Source organism: Rhineura floridana, chromosome 6 (assembly GCF_030035675.1).
Source record: "Rhineura floridana isolate rRhiFlo1 chromosome 6, rRhiFlo1.hap2, whole genome shotgun sequence".
Taxonomy (NCBI): Eukaryota; Metazoa; Chordata; class Lepidosauria; order Squamata; family Rhineuridae; genus Rhineura; species Rhineura floridana.
The window spans coordinates 12,312,439-12,327,172 of record NC_084485.1 but is presented as its reverse complement, the minus strand read 5'-3'; the positions used below and the strand labels follow the sequence as shown (position 1 = coordinate 12,327,172).

At 43.6% G+C, this 14,734-nt stretch overlaps 1 protein-coding gene and 1 pseudogene across 1 annotated transcript in view; one reads left to right on the top strand and one right to left on the bottom strand.

The window, feature by feature from the left end:
- LOC133386503 (collagen alpha-1(XX) chain-like) overlaps window positions 1-14,734 on the top strand; it is a 46,635-nt gene that overhangs the window by 10,498 nt on the left and 21,403 nt on the right. The window contains exons 3-5 of the mRNA XM_061630159.1: window positions 4,191-4,301; window positions 10,627-10,770; window positions 11,645-11,806. Of these exons, the coding sequence (XP_061486143.1) occupies window positions 4,191-4,301; window positions 10,627-10,770; window positions 11,645-11,806 (417 nt within the window). The remainder of the gene's footprint in view (window positions 1-4,190; window positions 4,302-10,626; window positions 10,771-11,644; window positions 11,807-14,734) is intronic.
- On the bottom strand, window positions 581-699 carry LOC133388092 (5S ribosomal RNA; annotated as a pseudogene).

Sequence of the window (14,734 nt, the reverse complement as noted above, 5' to 3'; positions counted from 1 at the left end):
CAGACCTGAACGTACAAGATCTGAACAGGGTGGTTCATGACAGAATGCTCTTGGAGGTCGCTGATTCATAGGGTCACCATAAGTCATAATCGACTTGGAGGCACATAACAACAACAATTTATATGCATTGCCATTGTGAATACCAGCCATGATGACTTTGTTCTACTTCTACTGTCCAAGGCAGTGTTCCTCTGAATGCCAGTTGCTGGGAATCTCAAGTGGGGAAAGGGCTGCTGTTGCATTCAGGTCCTGCTTGTGGGCTTCTCATAGGCATACGGTTGGCCACTGTGAGAACAGGATGCTGGACTACATAGGCCATTGGCTTGATCCAGCTGCGTTCTTCTTACGTTCTTATGTAACAAAGAGAAAATGCATCATCAAAAAGGAACTTGGATTTGCATAAAATTTACACATGCTATTTTTCTGTATAGAAGCAAATGTTGGCATATTTTTGTTGTTGTTGTTATGTGCCTTCAAGTCGATTACAACTTATGGTGACCCTATGAATCTTTTTTGGATACATTCATAGGGTTTTCATGGTAAGAGGTATGCAGAGGTGGTTGACCATTGCCTTCCTCTAAGCCTACGGCAGCCGGTATGCCCAGGCGGTCTCCCATCCAAGTACTAGCCAGGCCTGACCCAACTTAGCTTCCGAGATCAGACGAGATCAGGGGTGTTCAGGGTAGTATGGCCATAGACATAGGCATAATTACTATCATGTAAATAGAACTGCATTTCACTAAAATGGGGAAGACTGTGACCAGGCTCAGCCTGCTGTCCAGGGTGCTTCTCACTAGGAACATAGGAAGCTGCTTTATACCAAGTCAGCCATGGGTCCATCCAGCTCAGTATTGACTGTGTATACTAGAGGTTCCCAAACTATGGTCTGTGAGCTTTATTCAGGTGGTTCGTGGCATGGCTGCAAAAATACAATTAAAAATAATGCAGCATCTAGTACCATACCAAGATGTTGTTACCATATAACATATTTGTTGTAAACTGCCCAGAGAGCTTCGGCTAAGGGGTGGTATATAAATGTAATAAATAAACAAATAAACAAATAACTACCTTACAGTTGCTACAACAGGCAGAATAATAAGTAGCCCACCAAGACCCTCAACAATTTTCCAGTGGTCCATAGGGGGGAAAGTCTAGGAACCACTGGTCTACAAGGACCGGCAGAGGCTCTCTTGAGGATTTCATGCAAACGTTTTTCACAGCAATAACTGGAGATGCTGGGAGATGAACCTGGGACATTCTTCATGCAAAGTAGACGTTCCACCACTGAGCTATGGCCCTTCCCCATAAACTGTGAATGAGCAACTTCAAGGGCTCTTCACCTCTCCTTTTTTAGATCAGTGTAGCATACAGGGCTCTCCTTCTCTCCATCTTATCCTCGCAACAACCTTGTCAGAAAGGTTAGACTGAGAGACCATGACTGGCCCAAGGTCGCCCAGTAAGCTTCATGGCTGAGTGAGGAACTGAACTCTACTTTCCCATTTCCCAGTCTGATACTCTGTCCCCTGACCCATGGCCATCTACACATCAGTCACCTAACAACGCTAATGCCACTGCACAGCACAGAAGATTGCAAGAGTGGGCTTTTCAAGAGGCCGCAGTCCATTTGCATCCCAGCTGTTGAGGAACATTGGACAATCTCTTCATTTTCATATTCAACTGCCAACATTCCTGTCTCTCATTTTGGGGATCCCTGAGTGACAGCCGAAGGCTGGGCAGAACAAGCTGAGCAACAACAGCCTCTTGTTTGATCATGAAGTGAATCCCTTCTTTGTTTGCCTCCTCGTCCCTGTTTCTCCTCCAGCTTAGCAATGTGAACTGGCCCCTCTGAAGCTGGTTCCCAGACTTCATTTCTGCTTTCGGCTGGGGTGGCCTGTGAATCTCAGCTTTGTTTTCTCCCCCAAAGTAATGCCTTTGCAGGAAGCTGGAGGGCTGTCTCCAAAAGGTTAAAGCATGCAGATGTGAGGCTGGATCAGTTGTTCTGAACCACTGATGGTCTGTTCTGGTTGCATCCAGATTATAACTTCTCAGAAACTTGGGCCTTGCATTGTGGAGCCACGATACACCTAGTCATTTCTTGAAGGAAGAGATTTTTCATACAGAGGATTAGTCTTAACTCAGAGGAAGAACACATGATTTGCCTGCTGAAGGCCCCAGGTGGTTCACTCTTTGGTATCTCCAGTTATGTTAGGAGACCCCTATTCTCCTCACAGAGGTAAAATTGTCAGAGTGGTTTAACAGTCAGTCCCTCTTCCCAGAGAACTCTGGGAATTGCTCTATGAGGGAGATAGGGGGTCTCCTAACAATTCTTAGCACCCTTCACAGACTACATTTCCCAGGATTCTTTGGGAGAAGCCATGACTGTTTAAAGTAGAATAATAATTGAATGAATGTATGGTGTGAATGTGGTCCTGGAGATGCTAGAGATTGAACCTGAGACCTTCTGCACATGGGGCATGTGCTCTACCACTGAGCCATGGCTCTCCCTCAGATGCGATCAGTCTAAATTCATGTTGTGCTTGCTTGTGACAGTCTTGAAAGCTGGCCATCTGATTATCCTGAGGAGAGACTTACTGCACATCTGCACCTGATCAGAAACTGATATTTTACAGACTAACCCTAACCCCTTATCTGTACTGCTAGAGGGGATTAGGATAGGGCAGAGGTTTCCCTTTGCCCAGCTTCACCAGTGGGGAGGGGGCTCTGCCACTGTGCTGGCTCCTGCTTTGGTGGACCACCAGTGGCATTCCTGCCTGTACTAGCTACTGCAAGCCCCACCCCCCGGGATAGGGCATGCCAAGGATCGTAAGCCAGTCCAGCAGCCACAGAGAGCTCCGATCCCAGCCTCTCTGCTGTGCCAGCCTGGAACTGATGCCACAGTTATTCAGGAAAAAAATACACCCTTGCCCTCATCTTCTGTACTGTGCTGCTCCATTCAACCCTGCTGCTTCCCAGCTGGAAGTTAAGATTGCTCCCTTGAACCTTTTTCTTTTTTTGCATGTGTGTGTGTTTCTTGAGATTTTATTGTTGATTATATGCTATCCTGATTGATTGAATGCTATCCTCCGGAAATATATGGAAGCGATTCCATTTTCCTGACCAGCCCTCTCCCTGCCCCCAGTCCAGCCTGGGGTGAGATATCTGGCTGTCACTGAAGGTGAAGATCATGCAGGCAAGTTTGTGTGCTTGTATGGAATGTTTGCCTGGGATATGATGGCTGGGCTTTGAAGCTGAAGACTGTGCGGGTATGCAGGTGGATGCATGGAATCAGGCCCTTTCATGTCCTCTTTTGATCCTTGAAATTTTACCTTGAGGAGTTTTGTTGGGCTGCATGCCCCCACCCCATTCAGTTTGGGGGCAGCATCCTGTTCACTCAATCCCTAGGGGAAGTCAAGCCTTTCAAACATGCAGTCACAATTGATGTGCTGGGGTGTAGACTTTGTGTTCCGCTATTTAAAGTTGAGAACGAGGACATTGAACTTGTCAAGGATTGTCAATACCTTAGCACAGTCCTTCACCAAAATGGAGACAATAGTCAAGAAATCAGAAGAAGGCTAGGACTGGGGAGGGCAGCTATGAGAGAACTAGAAAAGGGCCTCCAATGCAAAGATGTATCACTGAACACCAAAGTCAGGTTCATTCAGACCAAGGCATTTCCGATCTCTATGTATGGATGTGAAAGTTGGACAGTGAAAAAAGGGGATAAGAGAAGAATAAACTCATTTGAAATGTGGTGTTGGAGGAAAGCTTTGTGCATACCATGGACTGCGAAAAAGACAAATAATTGGGTGTTAGAACAAATTAAACCAGCACTATCACTAGAAGCTAAAATGATGAAACTGAGGTTATCATACTTTGGACACATCATGAGAAGACATGATTCACTAGAAAAGACAATGATGCTGGGAAAAACAAAGGAGTAGAAAAAGAGGAAGGCCAAACAAGAGATTTATTGATTCCATAAAGGAAGCCACAGACCTGAATTTACAAGATCTGAACAGGGTGGTTCATGACAGACGCTATTGGAAGTTGCTGATTCATAGGGTCACCATAAGTCATAATTGACTTGAAGGCACATAACAGCAACAACAATCTGTACCAGAGTACCAAAAAAAGAGAGAGAGTCAATTTCTGTCTACATTTTAAAGAGGTGTTGATGCTTTCCCCATCAGGCTCGAACCGGTTGAAGCTTACAGTCCTCTCAGAAGACAGGTTGCAGATGAAATGGAAAGGAACGGAAGGAAACACCCACGGGTACAAAGTTCGGGTGAAGCCCATGGCAGGTACATGGTACAGGTCAGGGCATGTTTCTTCCTGGAAAGATACAGATTGCGAATAGGGCCCTGCATTTGCTTTGTAACCAATGAAGAACTAAACTGAATGGGACTCATTCGATTCCATTTTAATTTATTATTTTTTAAAAAAATGCCAAATAACAAATGGGGTTTATTTTTATTATCCAATTCTTCTACATTTTTCATCACTCATTTGGGGATAGGAGGCTTACCTTCTCCATGGGCAGAAGATGTTCTCCTGATAGCCCCCATTTTATTTTCCCACAGTGCTCTGTAATGACTAGGGAAGGGTGAGAATTTCAATTCAGTGTGCATTTGAAGCCAAATTTATAAAACCTGCATGTTCTGAAATAATTTGAGGACTGAAACACAGCCATCCTTCAAAATTCACGCTTGTTTGGATTTTGTGATGCAGTTCGCCAACCAAATAATGTTTTCAAAGTGCATACATTAGGGGAAAGTGTGCATAAAAATGAATATAACAGAATAGCATGCAAAAATGCATTATATGATGAGAAATTGTTTGCAAAAATGTGTACATTAGTCAAAATTGCCTACACAAATGTGTTCATTAGGATACATTTGCACTAAAATGCTGGAGAATTTTCAAGAGAATTCTCCCCCCCCCCAAATTGCTGAAATGGGGAGAACTGAATTTATCACTGGAAAAATGAGAAACAGAGAGAACCAAAACGGACAGATCTTTCCATCCCTACATGAGGGTAACCATAGTGAACATTAATTCTTGATTAATTAATCCAGAACATTTTTGGTCCATCCATTATCACCTATGGCTCCACCCACAACTGACAGAAAAATTACTTGGCCACCCCTAGCCTAGGGCCTTCTGGAAACAAAATGGCTGCCACCCAGAGGTGGCAGCTGAAATTACCTCAGCTGTTGTATCCCCCACAGGTAGTAAAACACATCAGTAAAAGAAAGAGAAGGACTGAGAATAATGAGAGAAATGCAATTTTAACATACAAATAACAGCATGAATGTGATTTTAATGAATGAACTATATGACTGAGGTCTTTAATAACAAACTTTAGTAGAATTACTAGGAAAAAAAGTCTTTCTTGTGTACTCCCCCATTTGAGAAAACTTGCTGTGTTTTCATCCAGGTGGTATAAATTTTGCTTTCTGTTCAAAGAAAAATCCCACGGACTTCCCTGCAAGGAGTTCAGAGAATGCCCAATAAAAACTCTGCATCTATCAGTTTTCTCCTGTGGTCTCAGGACCATTCAGGAAGAAAGCTACTCTGAATTCTTTCCAGTCAATGGTGGGATGACTCTGAGTTTAAGCGTTTGCCATATACATTTGGAGTGTTACCCCTCCCGTTTTTAATTTAGACAAATGTGGAAAATGTGCAAGCCTGTCATTCCATCACCTTAAGCTAGTAAGGCTATGTTAGTAATATTTGTAATGTTTGTAATAACAAACATAAACTTATTCTGGCTGCGTTCCGAGATTTGGTATGTGCGTGCTGCTGCATTGCTGATGGGTGAAAAAGATACCTTGTGATGCGATTAACTCAACTGCTTAATTGTGTTTGGCTTAAAAAAAATAGATGCCCATAAGGCAGTGAAAAGTGTTAATATTTTAGAGCTATCACATTTACTGTTAACTGAGAAAGGTGATGTGTGAAAGAACATAAGCAGGATGCTTCTGAGTACCAGCTGCTGGGAATCACTAATGGAGAGAATGCTGTTGTGCTCAAGTTCTGCTTGTGGGCTTCCTATAATGGGCATCTGGTTGGCCACTGTGAGAACCAACAGTGAATGATGCCCATTGGGAGTAGTAAGGTGGAAGGCAGGGAAGCCAACAGTTGGCAAAGCCAGGACCAATGAGAGGAGGAGCCAACTAATTCTAGTTCTGATCCCCGTCCTCCTCTCTACCGAGTTCTAAAAAAGCAAAACTAAGGAAGAGGAATCTGACAGCCAGGGATACCCCCTGGGTTGGTTGCAGGCCCAGAGCCAACAAGCGGCCAGGTTGGGCTCCAGCTGAGCACTGCTGTGGCTGACGCAGGCGCCTGGATCTGGGTGGGTGCAGCTCTCACTCCACGACCCCCATATAATAGTTTATTGTCAAAACCAGTTAGTCATTGCAGAACATTTTTTTAAAAATAAAATAAAATCAGTATTAGTTTCCTACATAATAAAAGAAGTGATATCTATGTAAGCCCTGCCTAATTGCTTTAAAAATAGAATTGGAGGGGAATAGAAAGATTTACAATACAAACACAATCCTTTGCTATGTTCACTTAGAAGTCCCATTAATTTACAGCACAATCCTTTTTTTTCATTAATTTTTATTCAAATTTTCAAAGACAAAAAACAAAACAAAACAAAAACAATTAAACAATAAAATAAAATGTTGACTTCCGATTTGTCGCAGATCAGTTATAGGTCTACAATATATAACAATCCTATCTCTAAAATTATATTATAGAATCACTTTCCTCCAGTAGTTATCTTAATTAATCATCAAATCTCATAAACATTACTTTATTCTTTCCACAAAAAGTCAAAGAAAGGTTTCAATTTCTTGAGAGATATATCTTTCAATTTTTCTCCAAATAAACATGTCGCTTAATCCATCTGATTCAAATCTGTTAGGCCCAATAATTTCAATAGCCATTCTTCCATTATCTATATTAATTCCATCTTCCATCTTCAATAATCCTGTTAAGTCCAATAATTTCAGTAGCCATTCTTCCATTATCAGTATCCCATAATAATCTTGTTGTCATAGCCATAGTCCAAATAAACATATCGATTAATCCATCTCGTCAAATCTGTTAGGTCCAATAATTTCCATAACCATTCTTCCATTATCAATATTAATTCCATCTTCCATCTTCAATAGTCCTATTAAATCCAGTGGTTTCAGTATCCATTCATCCATTATCAGTATCCTATGATGATCTTGTTGTCATAGCCATAGTCATATAACAAGAGTCTGATGGGAATTTCCCCCATCACAAATATGTCCTTGCCATCAATTCTGAATATGTTGCTGAAATATTGTTGTAAAGTCACATCTCTGCTCCGGGTACATCTCTGCTCTGTCACATATTTGTAGTTAATTCCATAATTTTTTTCTATGTCAAGCCCCATCACATCATTCCAGTCAAGAATTCTGAATATGTTGCTGAAATATTGCTGCAAAGTCATATCTCTGTTCTTCTTTTTTACAAAATGCACTGGCTCATCTCTTAAGAGTTTCTCCACTGTCACATATCTGTAGCCAACTCCATAGATTTTTTCTATGTCAAGCTCCATCACATCATTCCAGTCCAGAAAATTATCCAAGACATTGATAACTTTACCACCAAAATCTTCATTAATTTCTTCAGAGACAACGTCGAATTCCAAACAGTAAACTTTATTTCTAACATCCATAAACTCCAAATCTTTTTCCAATTTCACACTTGTTCCAATCTCCAGGGCTTGTAGCTTCCCTTTAATTTTTCTTTTCTCATCTCTAATCCCATCAAACACCTCTTTCACAGAATCCCCTATTTCTTTAAGCTCCTGTGTCATTTTGTTAAATTCAATTTTCATCTTGTGTCTACCCTGTCTCAGGGTTTGTTTTATTATCTCAATCTCACCCATTATTTTCTGAAACATAATTTCTTCCATGGTCTCAATCACTTTCCTGGATGCCATTCTTAAAACCACAGAAACAAAAATTATTTCAGCCACAAGTGGGTTAATATTCCAGGCTGCTGATATCAGTGTAGACAGTACAGCCTGCCTTATCTCTATGTGTTCAGGAATACAAAACAAACTTAGTTCCCAACATCAGAACAATTAGTGGTGTCATGAACAAGCAGATTTGACAAAATGAAATAGACCAAAAAATAATTTTTTCCCCCTCCTCGAAATAGAAATCCCTCTTCCATTGGTATCTTTAGAATGCACCTCCAGGACAGCTTTTTGCGATAAAAACAAGGATAAGCTTTTTCGATTTCTTTCCTCCTTAATTTCGTGAGTGAAAGAGAAAAGCCTTACCTCACCTAGAAGTTCTTCACAGCTGATTCATTGACAAATCTCTTTTTTACTGCACCAATTTAAACCAAGTGAAAAAAGAAAATAGAAAGAAGGATGCTTATTTGCCTGTTAGAATCCATTTTTTCTTTGAAGAAAAGATAAACGTGTCGCTATAATCAGCTAGAGCTTGATGAAAGTCCGTCCGACATTGCAGTTTGAACCTTCTCTCATAAATAAATGAAATCCAGTCCTCCCCACAAAAACAGGCTTTGTGGTTGATCTCTCATTTCTCCCTGCCTGGGAGAAAAACTTTACCAGTCAAAACAAAGTGTTCTGACTGATTTTAAAGCTGAAAAAGCTTCTTCTGAGACAAGAGCTCGGCTCAGAGGCAGCACAGGCAAAGCAACCCTTCCCGGAAGTCAATTTACAGCACAATCCTAACCATGTCTACTGGAAAGTAAGCCCTATTGAATTCAATGGGGTTTATTCCACGTATGTGGGATTAGCATTACAGCTTTACTCCCAGAAAAGCAAGTATTGGATTAAAGCTTCATATCGGGAAGGTTTTCAAAACACTGCCCTCTTCAACAATCCAGGAAAATTTAAACTTGTTTGACTCATGAACACAAGAGAAAAAAGACTTTTGGTACTGCTGAAAGCTATATACTTACTCAGTTTATGGAACTTTCAGATAAACAGGAAAAAACAACAGTTTTCTACCTTTGCAATGCAGTCTAGGTACTGCCTGAAGCCCCCAAAATCCCTTGTCAGTCACAACCCTGACTTCACTTATTGGCTTCAAACCAGAAAGGGAGGGGTTAGAGCAGCCAGCTAAGAGATCAGTTCACGGAAGAAGCGGGGTGGCAGCGGCTGATGTTTGGTGTATATCTCGAGAACCAGACCACCTAGAAACTTGATTTTTTTAAAATGAAAGCTGAGAGTCCGGAGATTAAGCTGACTCACCCGGAGACCTGGAGTGGACCCCAAAAATCCAGAGTCTCCAGCCAAAAACCGGACTCTGGCAACCCTAAGCTAACATTGGGTCGTAGAGTGTGCTCCCCACGACCTGATGCTGCCACAGATTTTAAGAGAGGCAATCCCTTTTAATCTTGCAGTTTTTCATGACAGTTTGCAATTGTTTGCACACATTCTTTCCCCTCTCTGCTGATGCTTCAGTTGACTTCCCCCCCTGTTTCATTCATCCTCATTGAGTGATCCCGCCCAGTCAGGTGGATATGATGGTGTCACACATGTAGCCAGTTAGACTGAGTAGGGTGCTGATGTTGCTAAGGGCAAGTGAAGGCAATGCTTCCTGCACTGGTTGCATGGGTGATCCTAGAAGATGCTTCTGGCAGCTGTAGGAAGCTGCCTTCAACCAGGTGAAACAGTTTGTCCATCCTCTAATCCAGTTCTGTCTGCTATGATTGGCAGGACCTCTCCAGGGAGACACCAGGAATTGAACCTGGAGCTTTCTGAATGCAAAGCATGTGCTCTGCTCCTGGTCCCTCTGCTAACCATTATCAATAACTTCCCAACATATGCAGCACCTCTCTTTGACCATATTGAACTGTAAAAACTGTTTATTTCATCTCCAACACAGGAAGATAAGCAATAGTATACTGGCAAATTCAGAAGTGCAGGGTCCCTTTGTGACAGTCACAGCCACGCCCTTCCCCCCTTTTGGTTGCGGGCTTGAGAATGAGATCCTTGATAATACCTTCTCCCACAACAAAAGACGTCCCTAGGAGCCAATCAGCATGAAAAGGCAGAGTGTTAGCTACTGAGGAGTCTTCTCAGTGGTTGGCTCACCTCCTTTCACTCTGATTGGCTCCAGTCAGCAAGAAAGGATAAGAAATCATGCTAGAAGACTCTTCTCATTGGCTAACACACTCTCCTTTCATACTGATTGGCTTGTATTTATTTATTTTTATTTATTTATTGCATTTGTATACTGCCCATAGCCGAAGCTCTCTGGGCGGTTTACAACAATTAAAGGATGCTGGAGATGGAGGGACCATGCTGGGACCCTGCTCCCAAAAAAAGTAAGAGGTCTAAGACCCCTCCCCCTCAAGACCCCAGACAACTACACTCCTGAAGATAAGATGCAACACAAATTCCAGTGACTTGGAGCTGCTAATGGTAATCAAAGGCCATTATTTTCCCAGAAGGATCCTATTGCCCATCTCTATGTGCAAGGCTGTACAAAACTCCAAAGGGAAAGGGAACCATTTTGTGTTGTCAGGGTGCTTTTCTTCTCCTCCACAATCTGGCATTGAGATGAGGTTTCTTTCACTGTTTCTCTTTCCCATCTTTTGTAGGTGACTCTGAGCAGGAGGTCATGCTGAAAACTAGGATGGCAAAAGCCACGGTAGGAGGGCTGAGTCCCACAAAGGAGTATACCCTGAAGATCTACATCCTCAATGGTTCTCAGGAGGCCCTCTTTGTCAAGAGGAAATTTGTGAGTAAGTGTGGCTTTTGCTTCCTTGATGCCCCACTGCCGCCAACAGTGCTGCATAGGTTTTTGCTAGATCGTTCCTCAGGTCCAGAACTGAAGAGACCCCGGCCCAGTCACCCTTGCAAGGACAGAGGGGGAGCCTTGGGCCGAACAAACAGGGTTGTTACTGGGGGAACTGGTCAACAGGGACAAAGCACTGATAGGATGGCAAGAAGCAGTGGTGGCTGGTGCCCGTTTGGACCAGCAGGGCAGAAGGCAGAGAGGCCAACAGTAGGTGGAGCTGGAGCCAATGACATGCAGAGCCAACAAATTCTAGTTTTATTCCCCTCCTTGTTTCTGCTGAGTTATATTATTATTATTATTATTATTTTATTTATTACATTTGTATACCGCCACATAGCTTAAGCTCTCTGGGCGGTTTACAACAATTATAATGGCAACACTGACACTAAGGAGAAAGCTGATAGCCAGGGCCATCTTCTGGACTGGATGTAAGTAAGAAGGCAGACAGGTGAGGTCTAGCTCAGAGCTGGTTGAGGTTGGAGGGGCAGAGCCCCATCTGTCCAAATGGACCAACTTCTGCTGAGTAGAAGTAGAATCCAGGCTCCGGGTTTGGTCAAGAACCAGAGCATCATCTCAAACAAAGAAGCTATGGATACTTTCAAAACAGTATGTTGTTCAGACAATGCCTGAGAGATATTTCGAGAAGTATTTATAGATGGACAGGATTAGCATGGTCCAAACAGCTTCTGTGGTGGACCCAGCGGTGTAGTGGAACGCATGGGGGCATGGCTCCCCCACCTTTTTTCCAGAGCGAAACCTCGTCAAAATAGCGAGCAAGTTTCCCCGTTCAAATGCCATGGATACTTTGGCTTTTACAGTTGAAGAGCTGAAAAACCTCTCCCAAGCTACAAGTAACAGAAGACACCCAACGGGTGCCCCAGAAAAGATGGAGACATCTCTAGGAACCCCAGCGGCTGAATACATCCTGGAGACTGAAGCCACTTCGCTGGCTACCACCAGCGAAACATCAATTGGGATAAGTATGTGGAGAGGCCAGTGGATTTGAACTATACCTGGGCTGAAAGTTCACCAACTGGACATTTGGCTGGTATTTTAAGGAGAGGGGCTGAGGGTAAAAGAGCACATTGGTCTTAATGCTTTTACATTTAGGGGAGGCAGGTGGGGTATATTTTGGAGGAAGAAGTCACAACTCATCAGTGCTTCTGCTGCTCCATGAGTGGTGGCTGCCATTTTGTTTTCCCCTTGGAATCACTTTATGTCATGGTGCAGCATTGTTCTGAGGGATATTTCAGGAAAACCAGATGGCGGCTGTCAGTGAGGAGTGAAGGGGTAAAGACACACTCACTGTTCTGCCAGTCCCAGTGCGTCTCCACCTCTCTTTTCTGAAAATGGGGACACGCAACACTAGTCAAACCCTGACCCTTGTAACTGTAAAACCTGGTGGGATCAAATAAGCTTTAGTGCAAAAATATGCCCCACCTGCCTATGAAAATCACTGAAGTGCCCCTCCATGTTCACAGCTTATAAATGGGGGGTCACAATATTGGGTGGGGGAAGGCTTTTGGTTCAGCACTAATTGGGAACATGCCACGTTTTCCAATAGAGACTGGCATTATGGCATAAGAGAATCATGAGAGTTGGAGGGTGTTGGGTCTTATAGGCATTCTGGTCCAGGCCCTTGCACGGTGCAGGAAATCTGGAGCTCCCAAATAGAGGGCTGTCGATCCTCTGGTTGAAGACAGCAATAATTGCAGTAACACTAGGAAGCATCACAGAACAACTAATAAAGTGGAATGTTGTATGGACTGCTCACTATACATCCACTACTAACGCACTATAATAGTGTCAATGACATGTTGCAGAAAACACCCACACATACCACTCTGGAGGATCCCTTAACTATCCCTCCTATTTACATGACAGACTAGTTGGAAGCCTTATTTCTTATACTGCACTCTTTGAGCAGTGTTCCTTGTATAACTTAAATTAATCTTAGCAGATGCATGTTAATTTTGTTGACCAGCCTCCAGAGGAGCTGGGAGTTGGGGTTGTTTTATTCTCTTTTCTTGAGGTTTCACAAGGTCAACTTCCAGCATCTCAGGACCTTCCCCCCCCATGAAAAAAACATGTATTTATTTATTTTTATTTAATTTAATTTATATACCGCCCTAAGCCCGAAGGCTCTCTGGGCGGTATACATAAAAGGTAAAAGCAGGCACAATATATAAATACAATAAATATAATAACTCAAAAAACAAAAACACACAAACAATACGAGAACCAAACAACATCCAGAATACAACATAGTAATAAAATACTGTAAAAATACACTTTAAAATGCCTGGGCGTATAAAAAGGTTTTCACCTGGCGCCGAAAAGATAGCAGCGTCGGCGCCAGGCGCACCTCATTGGGGAGACCATTCCACAGTTCGGGAGCCACAACCGAAAAGGCCCTATTTCTAGTCACCATCCTCCGAGCTTCTTGATGGGATGGTACTCGGAGGAGGGCCTTAGATGTTGAGCGCAGTGTACGGGTAGTTTCATATTGGGAGAGGCGCTCCACCAGGTATTGCGGTCCCATGCCATGTAAGGCTTTATAGGTCAAAACCAGCACTTTGAATTTAGCCCGGAAACAAATAGGAAGCCAGTGCAGACGGGCCAAAACAGGTGTTATATGAGCGGACCTTCTGGTCCGCGTCAACAATCTGGCCGCTGCATTCTGGACTAACTGTAGTTTCCGAACTATCTTCAAGGGCAGCCCAACGTAGAGCGCATTGCAGTAGTCCAATCTAGAAGTTACCAGAGCATGAACGACTGAGGCGAGGTCGTCACTGTCCAGATAGGGACGTAGCTGGGCTACCAATCGGAGATGTTAGAAAGCATTCCTTGCCACTGAGGCTACCTGAGCCTCAAGAGACAGGGAAGGGTCGAAAAGAACTCCCAAGCTACGAACCTGTTCTTTCAAGGGGAGTGTAACCCCATCCAGAATAGGGTGAACATCCACCATCTGGGCAGAGAAGGCACTCACTAACAGCGTCTCGGTCTTGTCTGGATTAAGTTTCAGTCTGTTAGCTCCCATCCAATCCATTATCGCGGCCAGGCAACGGTTTAGTACGTTAACAGCCTCACCTGAGGAAGATGCAAAGGAGAAATAGAGTTGCGTGTCATCAGCGTACTGGTGACAATGCACTCCAAAACTCCTGATGACCGCACCCAGTGGCTTCATATAGATGTTGAAAAGCATGGGGGACAGTACCGATCCCTGTGGGACTCCACAATGGAGAGTCCAGGGTGTCGAGCAGTGTTCCCCAAGCACTACCTTCTGTTGACGACCCACCAAGTCGGAGCGGAGCCACTGCCAAGCAATACCCCCAACTCCCAACTCCGTGAGCCTTCCCAGAAGGATACCATGGTCGATGGTATCAAAAGCAGCTGAGAGATCAAGGAGAATCAACAGGGTCACACTCCCCCTGTCCCTCTCCCAACAAAGGTCATCATACAGGGCGACCAAGGCTGTTTCGGTACCAAACCCAGGCCTAAAACCGGATTGAAACGGATCAAGATAATCAGTGTCATCCAAGAGTCCCTGGAGCTGGCTGGCCACCACCCGTTCCAGAACCTTGCCCAGGAACGGAACATTCGCCACAGGTCTATAGTTGTTCAAGTTATCTGGGTCCAAGGAGGGTTTCTTCAGGAGCGGTCTCACTACTGTAGAACTTCAGACAGACGCTTTAGGTCCAAAGATATAAAAACTGGTTCATTTATATGCAGAAGAATCAGCTCCTGAAAAGGGAAGGTGGGCAATTCAAAGCATTGCATAGACACTCCACTTACATTCATGAGAAGGCAGAACACCTCTGAATACCAGTAGCTGGGAATCATTGCTGGGGGCCGTTGCTGGTTCTGCTTGTGAGCTTCCTAAGGACATCTTGCTGGTCCCTTTGAGA